The sequence below is a fragment of the Plasmodium cynomolgi genome, chromosome 14, assembly GCF_000321355.1.
Source record: "Plasmodium cynomolgi strain B DNA, chromosome 14, whole genome shotgun sequence".
Lineage (NCBI taxonomy): Eukaryota > Apicomplexa > Aconoidasida > Haemosporida > Plasmodiidae > Plasmodium > Plasmodium cynomolgi.
Window position 1 is genome coordinate 894788 of NC_020407.1, and position 24025 is coordinate 918812.

At 37.6% G+C, this 24025-nt stretch overlaps 5 protein-coding genes across 5 annotated transcripts; 3 read left to right on the forward strand and 2 right to left on the reverse strand.

Moving 5' to 3' along the window:
- Positions 1-1261: 1261 nt before the first annotated feature.
- Positions 1262-5351, forward strand: PCYB_142980 (hypothetical protein; the record flags this gene model as incomplete). Its single annotated transcript, XM_004224769.1, has 2 exons — positions 1262-2136; positions 2300-5351. 2 exons carry the CDS (start codon positions 1262-1264, stop codon positions 5349-5351), a joined length of 3927 nt encoding a protein of 1308 aa, XP_004224817.1.
- A 1516-nt stretch (positions 5352-6867) lies between these two features.
- PCYB_142990 (dihydrolipoyllysine-residue succinyltransferase component of 2-oxoglutarate dehydrogenase complex) lies at positions 6868-8551 on the forward strand (the record flags this gene model as incomplete). Its single annotated transcript, XM_004224770.1, has 3 exons — positions 6868-6897; positions 7104-7206; positions 7437-8551. 3 exons carry the CDS (start codon positions 6868-6870, stop codon positions 8549-8551), a joined length of 1248 nt encoding a protein of 415 aa, XP_004224818.1.
- Positions 8552-9392: 841 nt separating this feature from the next.
- PCYB_143000 (cyclophilin E) lies at positions 9393-10735 on the reverse strand. Its single transcript, XM_004224771.1, has 4 exons — positions 10281-10735; positions 9962-10108; positions 9782-9843; positions 9393-9562 (listed from the first exon to the last, which is right to left on the reverse strand). Exons 1-4 carry the CDS (start codon positions 10414-10416, stop codon positions 9527-9529), a joined length of 381 nt encoding a protein of 126 aa, XP_004224819.1. The 5' UTR covers positions 10417-10735; the 3' UTR covers positions 9393-9526.
- A 1394-nt stretch (positions 10736-12129) lies between these two features.
- On the forward strand, positions 12130-12616 carry PCYB_143010 (hypothetical protein; the record flags this gene model as incomplete). Its single annotated transcript, XM_004224772.1, has 2 exons — positions 12130-12469; positions 12567-12616. 2 exons carry the CDS (start codon positions 12130-12132, stop codon positions 12614-12616), a joined length of 390 nt encoding a protein of 129 aa, XP_004224820.1.
- A 2536-nt stretch (positions 12617-15152) lies between these two features.
- Positions 15153-23492, reverse strand: PCYB_143020 (hypothetical protein; the record flags this gene model as incomplete). The annotated part of the gene is made up of 2 exons (XM_004224773.1): positions 15153-21937; positions 22382-23492. The coding sequence occupies 2 exons, from the start codon at positions 23490-23492 to the stop codon at positions 15153-15155; spliced, it is 7896 nt and encodes a 2631-aa protein (XP_004224821.1).
- Positions 23493-24025: the final 533 nt, after the last annotated feature.

Genomic DNA, 24025 nt, shown 5'->3' on the forward strand with positions numbered 1-24025 from the left:
AAACTAATGTGCATACGCATATGTATGCGTAGTTTGTGTATACCTTTTTCTGCATTTTTTTTTTCGAATGTCATTCGCCTTCTTCCAACATAATAACTTTCGGAGAGGGTGACAGAGTCCTCGTATCTCCGAAGGGAACACTTAAACCGCATCGCCCTGTCTTCATGCAACTGCGAATTGCTGGTTTATTTAAATGCCGTCCAAGTGCCACATAGGGGGTAAACTAAACTTTATGCAAATGAAACACTGACTGGTCGCTTCTTTTTTTTTGTTTTCACCGTATTTGTGTGTACACGTATGCATGCATACATAAATGTATATGTATTTTTTTCGTACTTGTAATTTTTTATTTTACTTATTTCCCCAATGCTTGGTAAGAAGGAACACACAAAAAAGTATTCCTAGCAAGGGGAAATTGCACAAGTGCGCAAAAATGCGTTTTCATAACACACGTCTGTGTATTTATATGTGCAGTTCATTCTGCTCATCTTTGCGCGCATTTTTATTTTCCAGTTAATTCCCTTTTTTCCCCTTTTACAAACTTTTTGAAAATAGTTGCAATGCACTTTTTTTTAAAAAGTTGTAAAGGCGACAATACGATTTTGTTTAGTACCGACTAAATTAAAAATTTTTGTTTATGTTACGAATGTAATTTTTTTCTTTTTTTGTAAATTTTATTAACCGTTTGTAATGTGTTGGTAAAAGAACAACTGCGTGGTTATCGGCCTATTGTCAGACGCCTTTTATTCTTCTCCCCATCTATGTGTACATTTTCACGAGTTCCCCTGGGACGTGTGTATCGCATAAAAGTGAAGTCATTTCCTTTTTTTTTTTATCACTTTTTTTTAAGCCCTCGATATAAGGCCATTTCGGAGCAATTACTTTTTTTAAAAAGACACATAAGGACACCCATCAAGAACGATGCATTGTTAGCGCTTTTCCGTGGGGGATAGCTGGCCACCCGATGAATTAAATGAGAAAAAGAAAGCTGTCTTCCATTGCATAAGAACGTCCGCGTGGCATTTAAAAAAAGTAATAGCATCATCACTCGCATCATCAGCAGCAGCGGTCACGATGGAGGAAAGGAACGTGCTCGAGTACGCAGAAGTGATAATCGACCGGCAGAGAGACAAGATCAACGAGCTGGAGAAAAAGCTTATCGAGCTGCGAAGCAGCAGCGAAGAGCTGCAAAAAAATGCCTTGAAAAATGACGAAGAAAATAAAACCCTCAGGCTTGAACTAAACAGAAAAAAGAAACGACATGATGTTGAGCATGCAACTAAGTAAAGAAAATGAATTTCTTCAAAAAATCAAAGTACTGGAAAAGCAACTACTCAAAAGAGACACCCTCCTGGAGGAATTAAACAACCTTTTGAAAAAAAGAAAATATGAATACGAATTGTTGTTACAGGAAAAAGAAAACCTAACAAATACTGTTAACATGATGAGAAGTGATATGTGTAAAAATAGGAAGAAGGAAAAACTAAAGGAAGAAGAATATTTAAATAATGAAAAAGAAAGTGAAAATTTCTTAAATCTGTATAAAAATAATAATGAAGAATTACACATCACCAAGAGATGCTTAATACAAATTGAGACCGAACTACATTTGTATAAAAAACAAAACGAAAAACAGAAAAATGAAATCCAGAGGCTGTACAAAATAATTAGCTGTATGAACAAAGAAAAGGCTCTTACCCCCCCCGTCGTATTAGCTTTACAAAATGATTATGTCAGAGGTAGAAATAGTAAGGCGCTAAATGAATATATGCAAGTGAAGACTATTCAAGATCCCCCCCCGGGTCTTTCAACACAAATGGAGAATAAGGTAACCATACTGAAGCACATGAGTCCTGAAAAAAAACTGCAGCAACGGATGACCTATGATGATAATTTACTAAAATTAAATTTAATGCAATCGCAGGAACAGAAAAATCTATTTAATAAAATATTAGAAACGTTAAACAAAATTCAGCATGTGAAATATGGCGATAATAAAATTGATTTTTTCTTTTCTTCCAACGTTTTGCACTTTTTTGAAAGCAACAAGGAACAGAAATTATTGTGCACTAATAATGGATCACTAAATAATTTATTCAGCATAACCACCGAGTCGGCGGAAGACTCCAGCCATTTGTCGGATGCCAGTTCTGATAACCCACTAGATAAGAAAGCGCACCTAAGAAAGAACAAGAAGGATAAAAAAAGGAAGAAAAAACAAAAGAAGGAGAAAATGAAGAAGAAGAAAAAAAAAAAAAAAAGACAAGATTCTTCACGCTCCTTTTTCAATCAAGAAAAGTAAAAAGAACAAGAAAAAAAAGGAAAGGCGGGGAGTTGGTCCAAAGCACACATTAGCAGGGTCGGAAGACAGCTCCAGCGAAGACGATGACAGCGATGCACAGCACGGCCTTGGAGACAAGACGACCACCATCAGTGATGACACGAGTCACGGCACAAGTGAAGAAACCACCAGCGAGGAAGACACACACAGTGATGGTGAAGGTGGGGAAAGCGAAAGCAGCGGTAGTACAAGCAGTGATAGCAAAAGTAGCCATAGCAAAAGCAACGATGACGCGAGCAGCGATTCACAGAGCGACTCGCATCCCTCCTGTGCCAAACGGGGAAATCAGAAAGGAGGCAACAGCGACGAGTCAGCAAGTGACACAGATGAAGACAACATCAACCATATACAGAACAAACGAAGTTACACAGGAAATAAGAGGGCCCTGTTAAATTATGAGAATTATAAAGAAAAATTCATAGGAATTACAAATAAAGAAATATTTATATATAGCAAAAAAGGGGACGAAGATCCAGTGTACGTTCTAAAAAATAAAAATGTTAAAAATGTGAAGACGTTTTATAGTAAGCAGGTATATATGTTGGAGTATATCTCATTCGACAACACTCTACAAAAGCATTATTTTTTAATAAAAAATGACGATAAGTCACTGAGAATGTACTACGCTTTGCAGTACGCAGGGTTTATCAAACATGACATGGACAAATTTGAAGGGGAGGAAGAAAACAAAAGGGATAACGTGGGAAGATTAAACAAAAATTATCATGAGAACAAAGCACAAAGTGTAAGTGATCAACAGGAAAAGGCTTCATATTACAGCAAACTAAGTTCGACCTCCCCCCAAATTATTGTAAATATATTTACCCCCAATGGGATTGACAAAAATGGTAATAACATACCTTACTTATGTAGTAATGTACTAATGAAGAGAAGCCCCCAAAATAATCATCTAATGCTTAAAAATTTTGACAATAAAAAGGCTCTTATTAACTGCCAAGATTATCATATGGATTATAAAAATAATAAGTTCACCCTCTATTTTAATGACTTTAAAGATCAGCATATTATTTTGCCAAAGAGTAAAGGGTGCACGGATATCCTGCAGGACATCCTAAATCAAATGAGCTGGAAAAATTCGCACCAGCTTTACGAATTTGGCAACAAAGATGCACACGATGATGAAGATGTGGACAGCTCTGACGTGCCTTCTTACGACTCGGAAGGGTTAACCGCGGGAAAGGGGAAATATAATGCTAGGGAAAAAATGGGCGAGCGGGGGGCCAACACAGGTAGAGCAGTGGATAGGGAGATATACACGGAAAGGGAGAGGAACGGAGAATGGGTTAGAGATGGGGCTAGAGATGAATCCAGAGATGGGCTTAGAGATAGGGACAAGGAGGGAGGCAAAGATGGAGGAAGAGACTTCTTTAGAGAATTGGACAGATCACGTAGTAGAGAAATGGACGCGAAAAGGGAAAGCGAACCCGAGCATAAAAGCGAAAGCGACAGAAAAATGGGAATCCCGAGAAAGGGTTTAATGGATAAGGGAGTCGAAAGAGAGAGCGACAAAGCGAAGGAACGAGAGCGGGAACAGGAGTTGGAAGGAGAGAAAGAACGAGATGGGGAGAAAGGCACGGACGATAGAAAGGATGACATCCTGGCAAATTCGAACATTCCGGACAAAATGGAAGACACGTTCTGTATAAAAGATAATGTAATTTACATATCCAAAGATGGCACCCCTTTTAAGGACCAAATGAGCTTCAATGATGAAAACGCTTTTAAATTCCAAAACGAAAATTTGCAGATACTGAGAGATGATGGCGCGCAAGAATTAACCTTTATAAAGAGCGAAGAAAATAAAGATGAAGAGACCTACATTTTTCACTACCCCAAGAAGGAGAAGTATGATAATTTTATATCCAAATTAAGTAAGAACAATTTTAACGTGATTCAGAAAAATGTTTATGATAAAATGAAAAAGCAAGGAAAAAACGAAGAAATGGAAAAAAAATCATTTAATGCAGAGTCAGACGGAAAGACCGAACCAGGGGAGGAAAAAATAGAGAAAACGGATAAATTTATTAAAAATAACCAAGTAGTTGTCATCGAGAAGGGAGTATTATCAATTTATAAAGATTACGGAAACGAGAATTCTGTTCCCATAATCAAATTTACATCCGATTTTTGTGATGTACAAGCAAATGAACAAAATGGAGAAATTAGCATAAACGAAACGTCAAAAGATTCTAATGATAGAATTGTTCTCGATTGCTTAAATAAAACAGAATTCCATAGGTGGAAAAACGCGCTATGTTTCGGTGGCTTTATAAAAGGAGAAAGTGTCAGCAGTTCCTACATGAATTTGAAAAAACACATATTCTCCATCAATTTATTTGACAACATGGACATAAAAAGTTTAGTCCGAGTAAATAACAATTTTATATACATTTATCCAAATAACGAAATGAGCAAACCCTTATTTTCCTTTGACAAGGAAAAAATAGAATTGGTGCTAATTTCGGACCTAAGGAAAATACGAATTTATATGCAAAGGGATACCCTATATGAGCAGCGATACGATATAATCATTTCGTTGGCGCGCGATTTCGCGAGCATTAAAGAGGAAATAGAAAAGTACAATTTTCACTCAATAAATAAGAAAAAAACTCAAAAAATAAGAAAGCCCTTTGTGCTGTGCAAAACGGATATTATAGCTATACATAAGGATAAATATAAATTAAAACCGGACCTTATACTGGACAAAAAAAACTGCACAGTTTCATATGATAAAGACAAATTCACGATCACCTTTAACATTAAAAGTAAATTAGATACCACTCAGGAAGACATAAAAACCCTTACCCTATCTAATGCAGTTAATTTTAACAAATGGTTGGTCACACTAAAAGTGGCTTCCTTCATACCTGGCCTTTACGAACTAGAAGATGGCATCTCCTTTCCCACCATCATTTTTGGGCATACCTGTCCCGAGGCAACTAGCTTACTTGGGAAGAGAAATTCGTTCATGGATTTTTTTAAAAAATAAAAAAAAATAAAAAAAATAAAAAAAATAAAAAAAAACGTCAAAAAATGACAAATGGCTAGCTGGGTCAGACAAAAATGAACAAACAGAGAAAAGTGGCACAGCGTAAGTAGATAAACAGCTGATGTGCATATTTTGTGACAAAATCGACGAAATGTCAATTAAAGCGGAAAAAGGCGATTACATCCTCATCGCTCTGTTAAACACATTGTAGCCACGTCATCATCACTGATATTTTTTAGGAATGGGTTATACTTAAAACATGTTTGTAACCACTATAGGGGAAAAAAACATTTTTCCACTCCTCCACTGCACACACGGGGTGGATGGCGTGATCACCAATGCGCATATAAAAATGGAACATCAGAACTATTCAAATGGAAGAAGAAACGCACAGAAAGGACATGCCTAGTTCGGCCTTTAACAGTAGCCCCTAATATTACTTAAGTGTTCATTTGGGCAATGCTCAATAAAAAAAAAAAAAAGAGGAAATCACAGAAAAGGGATTTAGCACATAGATCTACGATGAAATGGCTCAATTGTGTATAAAAACAGTGCAAGTTTTTATTTTTCGTGTTTGCATTATTGCATTTTTGTTTACTTTTATTTTTTTTTTTTTATGTGTATGTACCTAGTTAAACAATTATTAAACATTCGCTCCTTTAATTTGTTTGCCTTACGAGTTGAAAAAACACTGGGGGAAAATACATAGCTTGTTTTCCTATATGCAAATAATTGATCATTACTTTTTTCGTTTCCATTTTGTTTCACACTTCAGAGTGAGCACACGTAGCGAATACCCGCGTTGACATATGTGTAACTCGTCAGGGTCATTAGTTTTGCCTCCTTTTAATTGTTGCGCTGTGTTATGCTATGGTATACTATTTTTTTTTTTTGTGTTGCATAAATTTATGCCCATTCCGCAAGGCATTTGTAAACATTCGCAACGTAACACTTGAAACATTTTGAACGAAGCCCAAACCGCTATTTTGCCCACTTTTGTAAGTTGATTTATTCGCCGTAACTTTCACTTTCGTCCTCCACGTGGAAAGCGCTTTAGGTTTTTTACGGACATGTGTAGCTCATTCAAAGGGAGAGTTTTCGCATGATGTTTGCGTCGCCGGTTCAATATTTTCCGTTCCTACGCTCAAAAAATACGCAGTGCATACGTGCGGTATTTGCGCTTATATATGAATTTGTGCGGAAATAATTGTACACAGGTTAATTTTACTTTTGCGGTTAAACATTCCTCGTTAATTTTTTTTTTTTTTTTTTTTCCTGATAAAGTACAGCATAGGAACAAATACGCATTAAAGAACAATAACTTTACTCATAAAAGTCATTTTTAAGCATTTGCTTTCCCGCCTCTGCTTACATAAATCATCGTGCGAGCATGCAGAGAAGGAAGATGGTTAACAGTTTGGATTGAACATTCGCTATAAAACTGAAATTTCCATTTCGATTTGAAGTTTTTTTACGAAAGAGGAAAAAAATACCATCATAAATTAACTCATAAAGGATGACACAGAACCTTGTGCTTCGATTGAACGTAATTTTACATGCTCACTGATGTGCTCACCTTAAGATACGTGCCTATACATATGTAACGCGTACATGGTTGTATGCGTGAACTCGTGTCCCTTAACCCTTTTTGCAAACCTCAACAAAAGCAGAGCGCCGTGCCTTATGGATGACGTAGAAAAATTCCCCCCTTTTGCTAATTGACCCATCGCACACTTCCCCTTTTCCTAATAGAAACCCCTGTTTTATAACGCGAAAGGGATTAGCAGGATCCTCAACCTGGAGTGCAAGCAGTGCGTGAAATGCCATTCCAAATTTAAAAGATGCTTCTCCATAGGTAATTCTACATTTGCGCGGAACATAACAGTACTGTATCTTTCTTTAAGACACATGTCGAACGGCATTTCACACCACTACCGTAATAATAAAGGGATTCCTTTTTTTTTTCTCCCCCCCTGGTTGCACCCTGTCCTATGTGCAGACGTGCATGTAAGTTTGTAGCCCTTCAGTGTGCTTTCCTACACGTACATATGTACCTAATTGCGTGTTCTCACCCATTAAACGCAGACACGATAAAAGTACCCAGGCTTGGAGATTCCATTACGGAAGGTACCATAAGTGAATGGAAAAAAAAAGTGGGTGATTATGTTAAGATGGATGAAACGATAACGATTATCGACACAGACAAAGTAAGCGTCGACATAAACTCCAAAGTCAGTGGGGAGCTTTCAAAAATATTTGCAGAAGCGGGAGAGATCGTTTTGGTCGATGCGCCCCTATGCGAAATAGACACTTCAGTGGAGCCGCCTGCTAACATATCAGAAGTGAAGAAAGAAATAGCACAAAGCAAAACTGTGGAAGAGAGTGAAGAAATTGGAAGCGAAAAAGAGAAGGATGAAAAGGACCAAAATAGCGCACACAAAGAAAGCGAAAGAAGAATAAGTGATGAAAATAACGCAGGAATGCTATACGAAACCGTTAGTGAAAGAACCGAAACGAGAGTGCGCATGTTGCCAATAAGAAAACGAATTGCCGAAAGACTCAAAGAATCGCAAAACACTTGCGCGTTACTAACCACATTTAACGAATGCGATATGAGCAAAGTGATAGTCCTACGCAGTGAGTTAAAAGACATCTTTCAAAAGAAGCATGGATGCAAATTAGGGTTCATGTCTCTCTTCATGCATGCGTCAACCTTAGCTCTAAAAAAAATGCCACAAGTAAATGCATACATCGATAACGATGAAATTGTGTACAGAAATTATATTGACATATCCGTAGCAGTGGCCACACCGAACGGATTAACAGTTCCAATTATTCGAAATTGTCAAAATAAAAAATTATCAGAACTTGAACAGTCTCTATCCGAGTTAGCTACCAAAGCGAGAAACAACAAATTGTCGTTAGACGATTTCACGGGGGGTACTTTTACCATTTCGAATGGAGGCGTTTTTGGTAGCATGTTAAGCACACCTATTGTGAACATGCCACAGTCGGCTATACTAGGTATGCACACAATAAAAGATAGAGCCGTAGTGGTAAACAATGAAATTGTCATTAGGCCTATCATGTATTTGGCCCTAACTTATGACCACAGATTACTGGATGGAAGAGATGCCGTGCAATTTTTAAGCGCAATAAAGGACTATATAGAAAACCCGAACCTTATGCTGATTGATTGATTGGTCGGCTAAGCGCGGTTCCCACTGTGTGTGTGTGTGTGTCATATGGATATATGCTAATATACCAAATGTAGGATTAAAGTGCTTCACATGTGTGTACCTTTGAATACATGTAGTATTCCGCACAACCCTCCCCCTTTTTTTTTTTTTTTTCAAGTTAGAATATTTGTGTGCAAATGTAGTATACTCATAATATAGTGGAATTTTATTAACTTAATTACAACCGTGATCTCTGTTGTCCAATTTATTTGGTATCTCGAGACGTATTTTTGAACATGCCTATTCGTACGTAATAGGTGTGCTTATATTTATGAATAGGAAATATTTCCCCCAAATGACTATTTTTAACTTGAAAAAAGGTCACACGGGAGGTGTGCGCATGATAATTTTTGCAAACAAAAAAAAAAAAAGTTACCTTTTTGCTATTGTACCAGTGAGTTGCTCATTTGTAGGGGTGTTTAAATCCGTAAATATACCCCCCAAAAGAGAAAGTTCATCGAGATGCATTTGCCTATCCCCATCACATCACAATTTTAACTAAATGGAATGTTGTAAATTTTATGCACGTGTGCGTGTGTACACATTTGTGCCCCATTTTGTGGATAATTTTTTACTTCCACATTTTTACGAAACCGAGTTAGCTATGCGAAACGAAGATGTTACAGAAAAAAAAAAAAAAAAAAAACGAATGGATTATTTACTCAAAAGATTTTATTTAAAAGAGAGACTTTTTAATAAAGCCCTATTCTGTTGAGTTAACATTTTTTTTCAGAAATGTTTTACTCAGGCGGCAGACAATGTTGTGTGCCGGCTCAGAGGCATCAAATTTACCACGATGTTAAAAAAATAAAAAAAAAGGAACATACAATATTAATGACGTAAAATTGTATGACTATGAAAAAAGAAAAATCTTGTTCCACAGGTTATAAGGCATTATAATGCATAGAGGCCATCCAGCATAAGCACTGTTTGTTATTAATCAGGGGGGTCCTTTTCTACGTTTTCCACCTGCTGCAAGGGGATGTGCATAAGACGGCATGGGCTACGTGTGCGCGAATCATATGCACGTACGTGGGCACACACAACCCTGTGGAATTAAAACTGGACATGCTTATGAAATGGCAAAAAAAAAAGGAAAGGTAATAGGAAAGTTTGACATAGAAACCTCTGCATGCAAAAATTTCACAAGCTACATAAAATCAAAACAAAGCGGTGTATGTACATTCTTACGTTTGAATTTCCCTCCTCCATTTGTTTCATCTTTTCCTGGTTATACAAATCGTCTATCCAAACTGCCAAAAAAAAAAAGAAAAAAAAAGGAAAAAATGGGAATTACGCAAAAATGGCCATTCGCATTACATACCAACATGTACTGCGCAGCAGTGTAACCACGGGAGGATGCAAGAATACCCGGCTTATACTGTTCCATTTTCCTATTTTTGGAGTAGTTGACATGAATTTTCTTTCCATTTAATTCAAAATTATTCATGTTGTATAAGGCATGCTTCGCATCATCCTTTTCCACATACTCCACGAATGCGAATCCTCGATTTTTTTCTAAAGGGAAAAATAACAAAACGGTGATAGCGGTTGAGCTGCTTTTCTTCGCATGTTTGAAAATGTCAAAAAGGAAAAGGGGTGAACATTTGCGACATTAAACTTTCATAATGGTTAAAAGGGATGAAAATAAAATGTCTATGTCGCCTCCCTTTCAGTTTCGCTCGCTTACTTGTAACCAAATTTATAGGCACCTCGATATTTCTTACATCACCAAAGGAAGAAAAAATGTCATACAAACTCTTTTCGTCTATTGTCTCATCAATTCCCCCTACATACAACACCTCAGTCGCGTTATCATCACTCATGTTTGCTTTTTTTATTTATTAAAACTTTTTAAATGAAAAAAATGAGCATCGTGTTGTCATTTTCGATCTTGAAAAGAGCAAACAATGTGGGAACACTAGCCAAATTGTTCGCAAACACGCGCTGGGGAAGGAAAAAAATTAACCATTCATCTTACTGGAAATGCTCAAGTGGGAAAAAGATGTTATAAGTGAGGTTAAAAATAAGCGAACCGTTATGGCCCCCTTTCAAAAGGAACTTTCAAAAAATGCATTTTTACACTGCTTCGAAGAAACGGAATTGTTGCACGTGCAGAAGAGAAAGAGCATACTTCTTTTTTTTTTGAGTAAGAAAAACCTATGAATTAACTTTTTAGTAGGCACAAATTCATTCCTATCCGTTCCGTTTTATTCACAAAAGTAGTCCCTTCTTATATGCAACTTTCCGCCTTATTAGAAATCATCAGTTGGAGAAAAACGAAAAAAAAAAAAAATCGTTAATTTAAAAAGGCGAACAAATTAACCTTTACGTGAAACCTTCGCATACTTGTATATACATATTGCGTAACAGAAATATGTGAATATGCTTCCGAACAAGTTAGAGGCTACTAAATTAAATGTTGGCTAATCGGCAAATCCTCCAGCAAAAATGTGACCCTTTTGTACATTCAAAAATTTTTCAAAATGGTTAAGAAACTCCTCCTCAAAGCTACACCATTCTTCACAACTTTTTTTTTTGTTGTTGCATATAAGAAAAGCAAGAAAAAATATATCTTTATTTTGTCACTAGAAAGGACAAATTATAGCAGCGCAAAAAAAAAAAAAAATACAACTGTGTAAAAATTGTCTATAAAAAATCAACACCAAAATGTGAAAAAAATATTCTTGGTATGTAATTACATTAAATTTTGGGTAGGCAATTTTTTAAATTAATGACCATGGAAGGGAAAAAGTAAAAGCCGTTCTGCACCATTGTCGGTGCGTTAATATAGCTCTTTCTTTTTTATGTGCCCCTTCTTCGCATCATCAAAATAGCGTGTCTGCATTATTTAAATCGGTAATGTACCCACCGTAGTGACCCACGCTAAAATTGAGAAAAAAAAATAATGCATACAGTTACACATGCACACGCACGTATATAAAGGCAAAGGGCCAACACTTTTCTAAAAAGAAAAACCAGCAGATATTGCAAAAATAAGCAACTGACATAATTCCAACATCAGTGAATTTGCACTAGCCGCATTTTTGTTTTTGTTACGTTCGCTGCGTTATCAACGCACAGAGTGGATATAATCGTTTTCGCTGTTTCACCGCTCTATAGGTGAGAACTTGTTCTCTGACAACTTGTGTTACAGCTAGGTCAAAGCACCGTGTGCCTTCGGTTTATTCACCCGTCCGTTCTTTTCCCCCCTCGTTTGTAAAAAGTTAAAGTACCCACATGGGTGTAAAGCAGCACCTGTGCATTCATAACAAACTGAGTCATTGTACAGCCCCCACACACAGAGGTGACCATTTTGAAATTTTCCAATCGTGTCTGCTCGCACTGTACCACCTTTACATTCCACTTTTGCAGTCATAGCCGCATTGACGCTTTACGATTCGCCCACGTTTGTTTTCACACCAGAATTTTTTTTCTCCTGCGGGAAAGGCTTTCCCCTATAGGGCTACATTAAGACACCGATACTGTGTGTGGCCTGCTTCCTTCTCCCCTAATTCTCACATACAAACTAAAGAAAAATGAATACGTCGAACCAGAACGGAGAGAAAAACCTGTTGATATATGACAAGTCCAGCAAGGTAGGATGCATTTACTTCATAGGCATCAGCAGCAACTTCTATCGAGGCAAAGTGATTCTTAAAAAAAACTGCATCAGTGACAGAATAGTGAGATACACAAACTTAAGCGAAAATTTGTTGTTAATAAAAAATGGAAATTACAATTTTAAACAAACGGCAATATTAATTAAAGGGATAACCATCTTTCTGCACAGGCAGCTGGAGGTGTTACTAACTGATTTCTATGCCATGTATAAGAAGTGCTTATTCAGTAGCCTGAATGAATGTAGGCTCCAAAATGGTATGATAAAAAAGAGCAGGACGAACAGAAGGCACAGGGCAAAGAAAAATGTGCTATCTTTGCAGGATGGGGAACCAACTTATGGCAATAACTACAGTGGAGACCACGATGATGGCACTTTTCGAAGGAAAAAGGCCAACTACCTAAACAAAAACAAAAACATAGCAGACATAAACGACCTAATGCTGAAAGAAAGCAACGAACTGTATGAGAACGACTACCACTTTGAAAATGAAGACATCCCAAATGATGAAAATGTGATATATCAAGATATGCTAACTAACACCTCTTCCTTCGATTGTTCCAAATTTAATAACTTGTACACAATTAACAATGGGGTGCGTAATATTAACACAAAGGAAAGTAGTAGAGATGCAAACATGCAGAGTAACTTAAACAGCACAGCGTTCTTAAAATATAATATGTTAGACATTAAAAGGGACACAGGTGCAGAAAGAAATAACTACTCCAATGATAGTTTACTCATGAGTAAAACTCTGAACAAAAAAAACTTCTCCTTCAGTGTCATGAACAATAGTCTCCTACTCAGTGGGAATATTCCGCATGGGAAGGTATCCAATAATTTGGGTAGCACCCACCTTGGGGGAGGTAACATCCTTCGTAAGGACAATACCAATGGAGGGGGAGATCACACGCAGGAGGACGAAAAAAAGAACAAACGAATCTTTGCACAAATAGATAAGGATACCATTCTGAGGGATAATATATGGGAAGAGACCAACATGAACAAAAGGCAAAAATCAGATAATCAATTTAGTACCCATTTGAAAGGGGGGAGTTACGTTTTTTTTCTTCTATACAATGATGTGAAAAATGGTCCAAGTGATAATTCAATATCCTCCTCTTTCCATTCGTATGAACAAGCAAAAAATTTCATCAACTTTGACACAAGGAAGGATGTTTACAACCTATTCGGTAATGAGCTCATACAAAATGAAAAAATCAACATGCAGCCAAACAACTTTAAGTTGCTTCAGACCAAATCGACAGTGTCCTCCATAAACGAAAGGAAAAATAAACACAAGAACCACCAAAACTTTGAGCAGTTACGGGCAAACTTTAATGATGAATATTTTTTAAAAACTGAGTTGCACCATGACCAGGGAGGGAAAAGATACTCGAATGGCTCTTTCGGTAACAGCTACGACCAAATGGATTACAACTTCGACCAAATGGATTGCAACTTCGACCAAATGGACCACAACTTTGACAGGATGAGTGGCTTCCCCCGGAAAAATTATGAACACAGAAAATCGCAACCAAACGGAGGACATAAAAACAAAAGTGGGAAAGACTGCAAAGATGTATACACATTCAGTGATACTTTCAAAGACTCGCTCAGTGTCCCATCCAGCAAACTAGTGAGTAGGAGATCCTTCACCTCTTCTTCGGAGTATAAATATAACGAAGAATTAATCAAACTAAAAAATTATTTGCACAAAATAAATGCAAACTGTTCCAATGTCATAGAATTCGATCGCATATTTCCTGTGAAAAGAATGTCCAACAAGAACATCTCCATCATATTTTACAATTTGCTCGTATTGGCCTCAAATGCAGAAGTGGACGTGACTCAGAATTATCCTGACAGTAAAATTCTCATACAAGTATGTTGAGTGGGGGCCAATTATAAAAAAAGAGGGTTCCTTTGTTAATCGACAAATGGGACGCACGAAAGGGCGCATGGATAATGAGAACAAAAGAGTGATGTGTTAAATGAATACAGAAAATTGCAACATATGAAACACACACGTAGAAAATTAATTACACAGAAAGTTGACCTTTTATGCGCAGTAAAAAAGTGGGCATATTTGGGGGGACGACTCTCTTAGACGACATCGGCATATGCGTCCAAGGGAGAAACTGTGAATGTACAAACGGGTGTAATTGTCCATTCGACCATTTTTGATGATGCCTAACTAACTATGGTATACTTTATTCTGCTTAAAACAGCACGGATTTTTCTTCTCAGGAAAAAGTTCATCACCTAATGGGGAAAAAAAGGTGAGGGGGGGGGTGAAAAGTGAAAAATACGAAAAATATGTATTCACGCAGGTAGCATGTGGGCGCCCTCACATGCGTCCGTTGGATCACAAATGGACCCCCATATGCGCATCGTATTTTTCTGACAATAAGTGTTATTACATTTTTAACAACAAAAACGGGTTCTATAAATGTTCCGTTGACGTTGCTAATCATTTCCTCAACAGCGTAGGAGCAGTTCCGATCATGCAGGTTACATTTCTGACTTAATATTTCGTAAAATTTTGGATTCATGGTAACCGAAATTGATTTGTTTCTTTTTTTTAACTCAGTGGGGATGTTGACATAGTTGCTTAGCTCGTTTAAAAACACATGCCGAAACTTGTCCTCAATTTCGGGGATAGATGACAAAACATGATTGTGTAAATCCCGCCCTTCATTCTTGCTCACTTCATGGTCATTAAAGTAGTATATTATTTTGTTAAAGGTATCCTTCGATATTCTGTACATAATGTTTTTATTTAAAAATTTTAATATGAAGGAGACGTACATTCCTTGGCTTGCCTCGTCTCCATACAGGGTCACATTTTTCCCCTTTAACTGTTTTAAGCAGTCGGTGAACGGGGGGAGGGGCGATATCTGCAAGGGGGAACAAACAGGCACATATACATATGTACACTCAAACGGGGGGGGTGCCCACTCTAACATATCCAAATTGGGTCATCCCACTAGCACACATAACAAAAAGGAATGAACAAAATGTCCACTCAAAAGATTCACAAAAAAAGAAAAACATATTCATAAATAGCACATGTGTCTTGAAAAGTACCTCTTCCGGAGGGTTATCTAAACTTTCGAGGTCTGGAAATATACCGCCAATTTCATCCCTTAAAAAAAAGGTTACCTTCAAATTGTATAACTTAATTGCGGATGCTATAAGCTCGGGGGTGTACCGACTTGACTCGTGATCTTTCAATATATTATAGAAGAGAAATTTCATCAGACCTTCATCATTTTTGTATAGAACATGTTTGACTTCCCTTTCTTCTGTGGTTATGCTTAAGACCATCCCGAATTGTGAGCTGTGGCTACTACAAGATAAAAAGTTGCATTTGTTTTTAATATCGAACGGTCCTTGCTCCACCAACCATTGTATAATTAAATTCATAAAATCCACCAAGGTGTACATTTCCCTTTCATATCGTTGCAAATTCATCACATTGGAAATGATGTTAAAATTTATCGTTTTTGTACTATACTTGAATTTGCCATTTTTCAACATTTTCTTTTTATTTATATATGTGTACTCCGAGGGAATGGCTATCTGATCGAACGCATTTGTCACATTACTGTCATGGAAAAAATTGATGACCTTTTTGTGTAAGAAGTTCAGGCACTCCACGGTTCCGTAGTGATAGGCACCATCCTTATCGATTGCCTTTATCACATTTTTTTGCCTTTGCAGAAAGGACGACTCGTTTTGAGCGAGCACAACTGGGGGGTTATCATGTGTGGGTTCATTATCATGTGTGTGTTCATCATGTGTGGGTTCATCATTTGTGTGTTCATCATATGTGTGTTCATCATTCGGGGATTCAGCATCTGTAGTTTCATCAGTTGACGCTTCGTCATTTGTAATTTCGTCTTGTGTGTGTTCTTCAGTTGTGGCTTCACTGTTTTGGGGTTCCACATCTGTGGGCTCATCAGTTGGCTCTTCAAGACCTGTGGCTTCATCGTGGGTGTGTTCCTCAACTATTCGTTCCGCGTCTGCACGTTCCGCGTCTGCACGTTCCGCGTCTGCACTTTCCGCGTCTGCACTTTCCGCGTCTGCGCTTTCCGCGTCTGTGCTTTCCTCGTTTGTCCGTTCCACTTCTACCTGTTCTCCGTTCCTAGTTTGTCCCTCCCCATCCGAATACACCCCATTCGACGGTTCCAAAACGAACTCCGACTTCCTCGCATTACCCCCCTTCCTCCTCTCACGAACGGAATTACAAATAGTTACCAGCCTCAACAAGACGGAATTGTTTCCCCTATTGTTATAGTAATTGAGGGCGGACTTAATAACGTAAGAGGGCTCCATCAGGTCAACATTGTACAAAGCGGAGATGACTCTATTGAGGGAAATTTCTTTGATCAGATTCCCTGTGACATTATTGTAAAAAAAGGTGTTGTGTTCACTCATCGCGAGGCAGTTGAAATTCGCCCGTCTGTTCTTTCCTCCTACATTGCTGTACGTGACATTTTTGTCAAGTTGCGACTTATAATTTTTGTATATAAAATAAATTACATTCTTCAAGGTTATTTCCTTTGATCTAAGCAAAGATATATTAAAAGATAAGTAAAAATATTTTGATGACCCCAGTCCCACTTTAATTTTCATCATTTCGCTTTTTTGAGAACTTGTAATGTTAGGGGAATACAAAGGTGCCACTTTACTTAGCCTTTTCGAGCAAGCTATTAGTGTACTTCTGTCTATTAAGTGTAAACCATTTCGAAGGACAACATCTAGGTGGATCTTGCTCGGTTTGAATGTGCGCCAGGAGAGCAGATCATTTGGGTTATCCTCCATCTCAAAATTGTTTGGAATAATTCCCCTCAGCACAGTACCCACAGGTTGGTGCAAATCTATCATTTGGTTTCCACTTACATGTCCATGTGGTAAATCGCTTCTTCCGCTTCTAACATGCAGATGAGTATAATTGACGCTCTTACATTTATTTTTCATTCCCCAAAAGGCGTTATTTAGAAGAACGGCCAAATTTATGTTCATATCTTTGATTACATATTTGTCTATTTTTATGACGAATGAATTTATGAGAGGGACTTTCTGCTCGTACAGATCGAAATAATTTGACTTGTCCATTTTTAGTGGCGCCAATTCGATCTCATCCATGTCCCTGTACAATTCTTTTCTCTTCATATAGAGTAAAAAATTGTCCGCAGTTTTGAAGTCAATTTTGCTAAGGCTTTGTTTTATGTACCGTCTCATCAGACTAGTTACCATGTTGGTGTCTATACTGTACACAGTTTCGTTTACGGAGTAGAAATTTATGAATATGCTTGTGTATTGATTCCCCTCGTGGTAATTATCATAGATGTACTGAGCCAAGAGTAAGTTACTGAATTCATTAAAGTGTTCCCTCTCCATACATCTCCTCACAACTGTTTCGAAAGTATCACTATTATCTTCACTGAGGGGAAAATTCTGCAATTCGTATAGTTTAAATTCGTATGATAATCTCTCGTGGAGGCTAAAGTATCCATAAAAGAGCAAAGCTTTTAGAAGAACCATCTTTCGAACGCTGTACCATTTGTCATATATTCTGTCCTTCAATATTACTCTACAATCTGGAGTGGAAAAACCTTGCAAAATGGACATTAAATTTTTCACGTTATCGTCTTTGTCTACCAAATAGGTTAACTTCGCCTTGTTAAGTAGATACATGTCAAACACGTCCACCCTATAAGCCTCATATTCAATAGACAGCGTCTTCATGGCAGTCCCCACAACTCCATTTTTAAAATAGTAACATGCGTTAATATAATTCTTACTATTATGTGCATCTAAAGAGGAGTAATCCACTTCGTGTCCGAAATTTTTACCGAATGGTATTTTGTAAATATTTTCCTTATCACTGTTTCTCCCTTTCCGGAACTTCCTACTCGTTTTGCTGGAACTTTCCCCAAAGTTATGCTTGGAAATGCTTGAAAAGTAAGGCTTCCTCCTTTGAACGATTCTACCGTTGCTAGTACCCTCGCTAGTACCCTCGCTGCTACCATCGCTACTACCATCGCTACTACCATCGCTGCTACTATTGCTATGTTTTCTCCGACGTGCAGACGCACCTATACGCTTTACCCCCACCGGCAATTGATAAAAAGAAACACCTTCCTCGTCACTAGATGAAGGTTCTCCCTTGAATATATCAAAGGAGTAGGAGTCCTTTAGCGAGTGCGTTTCGTTAGCCTTTTCTGTGTTCGATGCATGAGTGTAACGAAAAAAACAGGAGTCCAAACCTTTGTGCTGTTCTTTGGCTTTCATTTTGAACGAATTAGTGCTAGATCCGGATACATTTCTCCCTTCCGCTTTTGTAAAAAGAGCATGCATATTGTCTTCCTCCTCGTAATTAATAAATTGGAATTTGTCGTCAAACCATTTGTAGACACTTTTTTCGGACAGTCTTCTCTCTAGTTCTTGCACGCTAACTTTCAAATAGGATCTAAATTTAAATATACTTAGTCGTTTCCGTAAAAATGGATTAACCGATTTGATCCATAGCAGCACCATGGGGTTTCTTTTAATGAGACTGAGGATGTATTTATCCACGGGATAAGTTAACTTTCTTTCCACCTTTTGCAACACAAATTTTTTTTTTGTAAATATAGTAGCTAAACTCAATCCCAGGGAAAAAGCATCACTTTTTAAATTATACGTGATGGTATTGAAGTACGATTTTAATTTTTCCGGAGCTGCGTAAATTGCGCTTCCTTTGAAATTTCCATAACCACCCTCTTCCACAGTTTCGTTAAATGTCCTTAGAAGGACCTTTACATGCTTATCATCCTCTTCGTTCTCCTGAATCAAAAAATTATCTGCCTTGATATTCCCATGGACCAGACCTACAGCGTGCAAATAGAACAATCTAGACGTAACGTTAAGAAAAAAATCATACTTAACGTTGTAATCGTCTTCCAACATGGTATAATTGTTCATAGCAAATTGAACTGCATCCTTTCCGTTTATCATTCTGCATTTGAACGCATAGTGATGCACACTTGTGTTCACATCTTTTAAGGCTCTATTGAAAATTGTCCTATTTATGTCATTTTCATTTTTTCTTATTATTCCTGTGGGGATGTCCCAATTCATAGTTTCCAAGGCGCACTCGGAGAGTAGCCCAAGTAATTTCTCACTAAGGAAGTTTAAGTGAGTCACATTGAACGTATCGCCATTGTAAAAATATTTAACATTTTTGTAATCCTTGCAGGGACTACTGTATGAATTTAGCAAATAGTGGATAATCAACAGATACGACTTAAGTTCATTCTCAAAGTTGTCATTACTTTTGTCATTAAAAAAAAATTTTATTGCCGAAAAATGAGGATAAAAATCCGCACTCAGGGTTACCCCCTTTGTATCACTAGACTGAATGACCAATCCCTTATCACTTCCAAATTTAAACTTATTCAAAACTTTGAAATAATTTTTTCGTACCATATTGTAATATAACTCTTTGTAGATTGTTGATCTAAGTACGCACAGAATGTTATCCCCAGATAGCCAGTCCAAAATGAACATATTTTGTTCCCCCTCTTGAAGCAATCCCACAATTATTCTACTTGGGTGTCTTTCTAGTATGTCTCCATACAATGGAAAATTTTCATGCTGTTCATAAATTTTGTCTTTTAAATTTTCATCGACGTTTTCTCCTACATGTGTGTTATCAGTGTCGATGGAATCCCCAGAGGAACTACCTTCGAACGTATTGCTGCCTTCCGGTAAGGAGGGTAATCGATGGTGTGAAGGAGAAGAATCTTCATTAGAATCGTCACTTGAGCTTCGTTCCACGGAGGATTGATCAGAATCGTCCCTATCGTAATGGTCACTGTTGAGAAACTCATCCGATAGGAGTGTCTTATCATGAAATATTTTATACAGAAATGGGATTAACGAATCGTATTTGTGATCTTCATATAGTTTATTCTTATCTTCCGTTATTTTGTCAAAAGGATCCTCATAAAATTGGTGAGATACATTTTCCTCCAATTGAGTCTCCATTTTTTTTCCAAAGAATTCTTCTGCCTTCTTTTCAAAATGTTCTTCCGTTTTTTTTTCAAAATAATCCTCTCCATTTTTGTCGTACTTTTTTTCATTTGGTTCTTCCTCGTTTTGTTCGAAATATTCATTCGACTTTCTTTCAAAGTAGTCCTTAAAGTCTTCGCTATATTCTCTGTCAAAGGTCTTTTGGGGGGATGGTAGGTCCGGTTGCTCCGGAAGGGGCTGATGTGCTGGAAAGGAAAGATTTAATGAAGGGGGATGTTGTTCTGGTGTGGACTCATATCCCGGCATGACTGCTTGCCCTTCTGCTACATTGGGGACCCCCTCCACAGGCGCGTACTGGAGATTTGGCTGCAAATATTCCTGGTACATGGTTGGAATGGGGGGTATTGGCTGATCGGTGGCTGGCTCTTTAGAGTATTTATTCGATTCCTCCATGGAGGGAAATGTTTTTCTGGCTTGGTCTTCCATTGGCGGGAGGTTTTCCTTCGATATGTACATGGACTTCATTTTCTGAATGTCCTCGTTGGATGGTTTTTTCTGGGGCGCCAATGCGTCATCCGGTGTGAAGCTAAAAAATATGGGATTCCTATGCGTGTTCGTACCTTGTTGCGGAATCTTCGGTTTTTGGTTCTTATCAAAAGTTTTATGAGAACTATCGCTGGTAGACGCATTTTCCTCATCCCCGTAAATGATATTTTTTACTTTTTTCATGTATCCAAAGACACTGCCAAGATAGGAGGTACCGGAGTCACCTGTTCCTGCCTCATTCTTAGCATCTTTTCTTCCCTTCGCATCTTTTACATTAACATTTTTATATGGCACGTCATTTCCTCTTTTGCCTGTCTGGGCATTCATCATGTTAAAGCCCATATCGTTAGCACCGTGTCTAATACCCGGAGGGTAAAAGGAGGCATGTGAAGGATCATAAGCATTTTTCTCCTCTCTCCCTTTTCTTTCAGGACCTCTACTTCCCATATGGTTCGGATTCATGTTAGCACCGTAGGCGAAATTGCCTTGGTTACTTCCTCCTTCCATCCCGTTGTTGCGATAATATCCTGGCATGTTTCCATAACTCCCCCTTCCAACGTTCTCATTATGTAGAGTTGTCTTTAACTCAAAAAAGGAGAAACTGTTATCGTTACGAATGCTCTTTGTGGGGTCCCCCTGGCTTACTTCCTCGTATGGCACGTCACTATCCACCTCTCTCTTCTCACGGTCCAAGTGCGCATAACTACTTTGTACCTTCTCGAAGAAACTATAATATTGAGGGGTGTAAAAATTGACCCCATATAACCCATTATCAAAATTGTCATACTGTTTGGACAGATAAAAAGAGGGGTAAAAGAATTTATACTTATGACTATCGATGAAGTAGGTAGATAACCAGGAGTAAATAAAATCATATTTTATTATGCCCTTATTTTGGAGCTCCAAGTGCACAGGATCATACTTATTTAAGTAGAAGTACTTATCATGTTCGTTTACGAATGCGTTACTGTCCATCATAATTTCTATTTCAAAGTTGTTACTTAACAGGTTGATTTCTTTGGAATGTTTAGCATCGTAGGTGAATATTCCATTGTTGCTCGTCTCAAAAATGATCACTTCGGTAGTTTCTTCCGATTCGATTATGTTGTCTCGTATCAAATTGTACACGATGAATCGGTCTTCCACCTTCTTAACTGCAGTGGGATGAGGTTGGGGGAAAAAAATATTTTTTCTTCTTGAAAGTGGTTTTACAGGTGCATGCGCTGATGCATATGCTCATACAATTGTGAACTCGAGGTCGGTTCTCATCGAGCGGTACGAAAAGTCGAGACGGTTATCAGAGGGGAGTCATTCAACGGATGGATAGCCCACATTGTGCACACTATTGCATCCTTTTGTTAACCCTAATTTTATGCAAATTTTGCGCAAAAAAAAGGAGCAACTCCTAGGTACACTCCATAGCGACTTATGGGTCACGTTACCCAAATCGTGTTGTACACTCTCTCCAGAAGAAGGAAAGAAATGCTTTAACAAAGTTCGCCAATGCAATGACGATGCGCTATATACGTAAGGGATAATTCCCCACGCGAAGCATTTCGAAGCATCTCAAATATACCCCGTTTTAAAGCTGCACTTACGGTCTTTCTCAAGGTTGCACACTATGTTATGACTATTTTTGACTCTCGTGTGGGACACATATTTCATTTTATCGAAGGGACTTAAACTGTTCATAAGATCCTCCTCTAGATCGAAAGCATCCGTAACATCTGAATGGTCATCCTTTGCATCTAAGTTGCTCATAAAATTAGGATCCACAAAACTGTAATTCATGTACTGGAGGTATTTCCTCTTGGCGCTCTTAAATACATCCAAGTTGTAAAAAAGATTGTCATGTGTCATGTTTACCCTTTTTTTCAGTGCCTTTCTTAATGCTTCAAACCGCTTGAGTTCGTGTGCGCTAAATGAAATGCTTCCATAGGATGTTTCCATTATGGGATTACACCTTAGGGTTACATTATAATAATTTTTTTGTAAAAGCTTCATCGAGGCATTGAACCATTTTTCTGTTTGGTTAATATTTTCGCTTAGTGAATTTTTTACCAAAGCAAAGGTCGTAACATAAACTACTTTGTCTTTGTAAAATTGGAACTTTGCCTCATATAACTCTTTGAGATTGTTGTTATCATCACCATCATTATCGTAGAAAGATCTGACGTAGATCAATTTCAATTTCCCCTTCACATAGTAAAATTTTTTAATATCATCGATGGAGGTATGTACTATTGGAATTCTTTTATTTTCTACCGCTTCATTTTCCCTTTTCTGGTCATTTTGGTGATTTCCTTTCTCCTGTTTTTTTCTAATTACCTCCGCCAGCGTGCTTGAAAAAAAGTTGGTGATGGCTGCATTTAGCTGGCTTATGCTGCTTATTTTGTTGGCAATGATGCTGACAGGGATGCCGCTTCCAACAGCACCACCGCTACTACTAACGGTAGTGCTGCTCGTGTCATCCCCCGCAGCGTTTGTAAGAGGTGCATTATTCACGTTTTCTCCTCCCTGACCACCACCGCCACTCGTGTCTCCCGTGTATTCATCGCCGTTGTTAAAATCTGCATTATTAAAACCCTTTGTTTTTAAAGAATATATAAAAAAGGAAAAATCACGGGGTTCCCTTTTTACATACTTATTCAAAACAGAAATGACTACATTAAAGATAAAAATTTTCTTCATAAAAGAAGTAAATTTCATTATGGGTAAGTGCAATTGACACTAAACCACACCTTCCTACGAACGTGTAACAATTTTTTTTTTTTTCGCTTCTAAATATGTGTCACCCTCACTGCGCTAATCATGGGGGCGCGCCAGCGGAAAAACAACTGTTGTTAAAAAGTGTGTATACATGTGTACATACACAATTTCCCGCATATTTTCACATTTGTCTAAATCTAAGCAGAAAGAGTGTACTTTCTGTGGTATGCATACCATTACGATACAGCAAAAAAAAAAATGACTACTCGCTGATAAATCTTTTACTTTTAACTACAACGCTTGTATTTTTTTTTTTTTTTTTTTTTTATTCTCCATAATTAACCCAACCAACGTTTTAATGATGCACACGGAAGAACAAAAAATATATTCCATTTTTAAAAAAAAAAAAAAAAATTGTATCTGTCCGCTAATTCGTGTAGATGGAAATATTTACACATATCGTAATGAGGTCTACATTTGTGTGATTTTTTTTTATTTTTTATTTTTACGTGCACAGAATTGCACTCTCCATT

Bases quoted from the DNA above. Each gene is read 5' to 3' on its own strand.
- PCYB_143000 (XM_004224771.1), bottom strand. From the start codon at position 10,416: ATGAGTGATGATAACGCGACTGAGGTGTTGTATGTAGGGGGAATTGAT. The intron at 10,109-10,280 runs GTAAGCGAGCGA...TTTTCCCTTTAG, and splicing joins GCCTATAAATTTGGTTACAA to AAAAAAATCGAGGATTCGCA. The intron at 9,844-9,961 runs GTATTCTTGCAT...TTTTTTTGGCAG, and splicing joins AATGGAACAGTATAAGCCGG to TTTGGATAGACGATTTGTAT.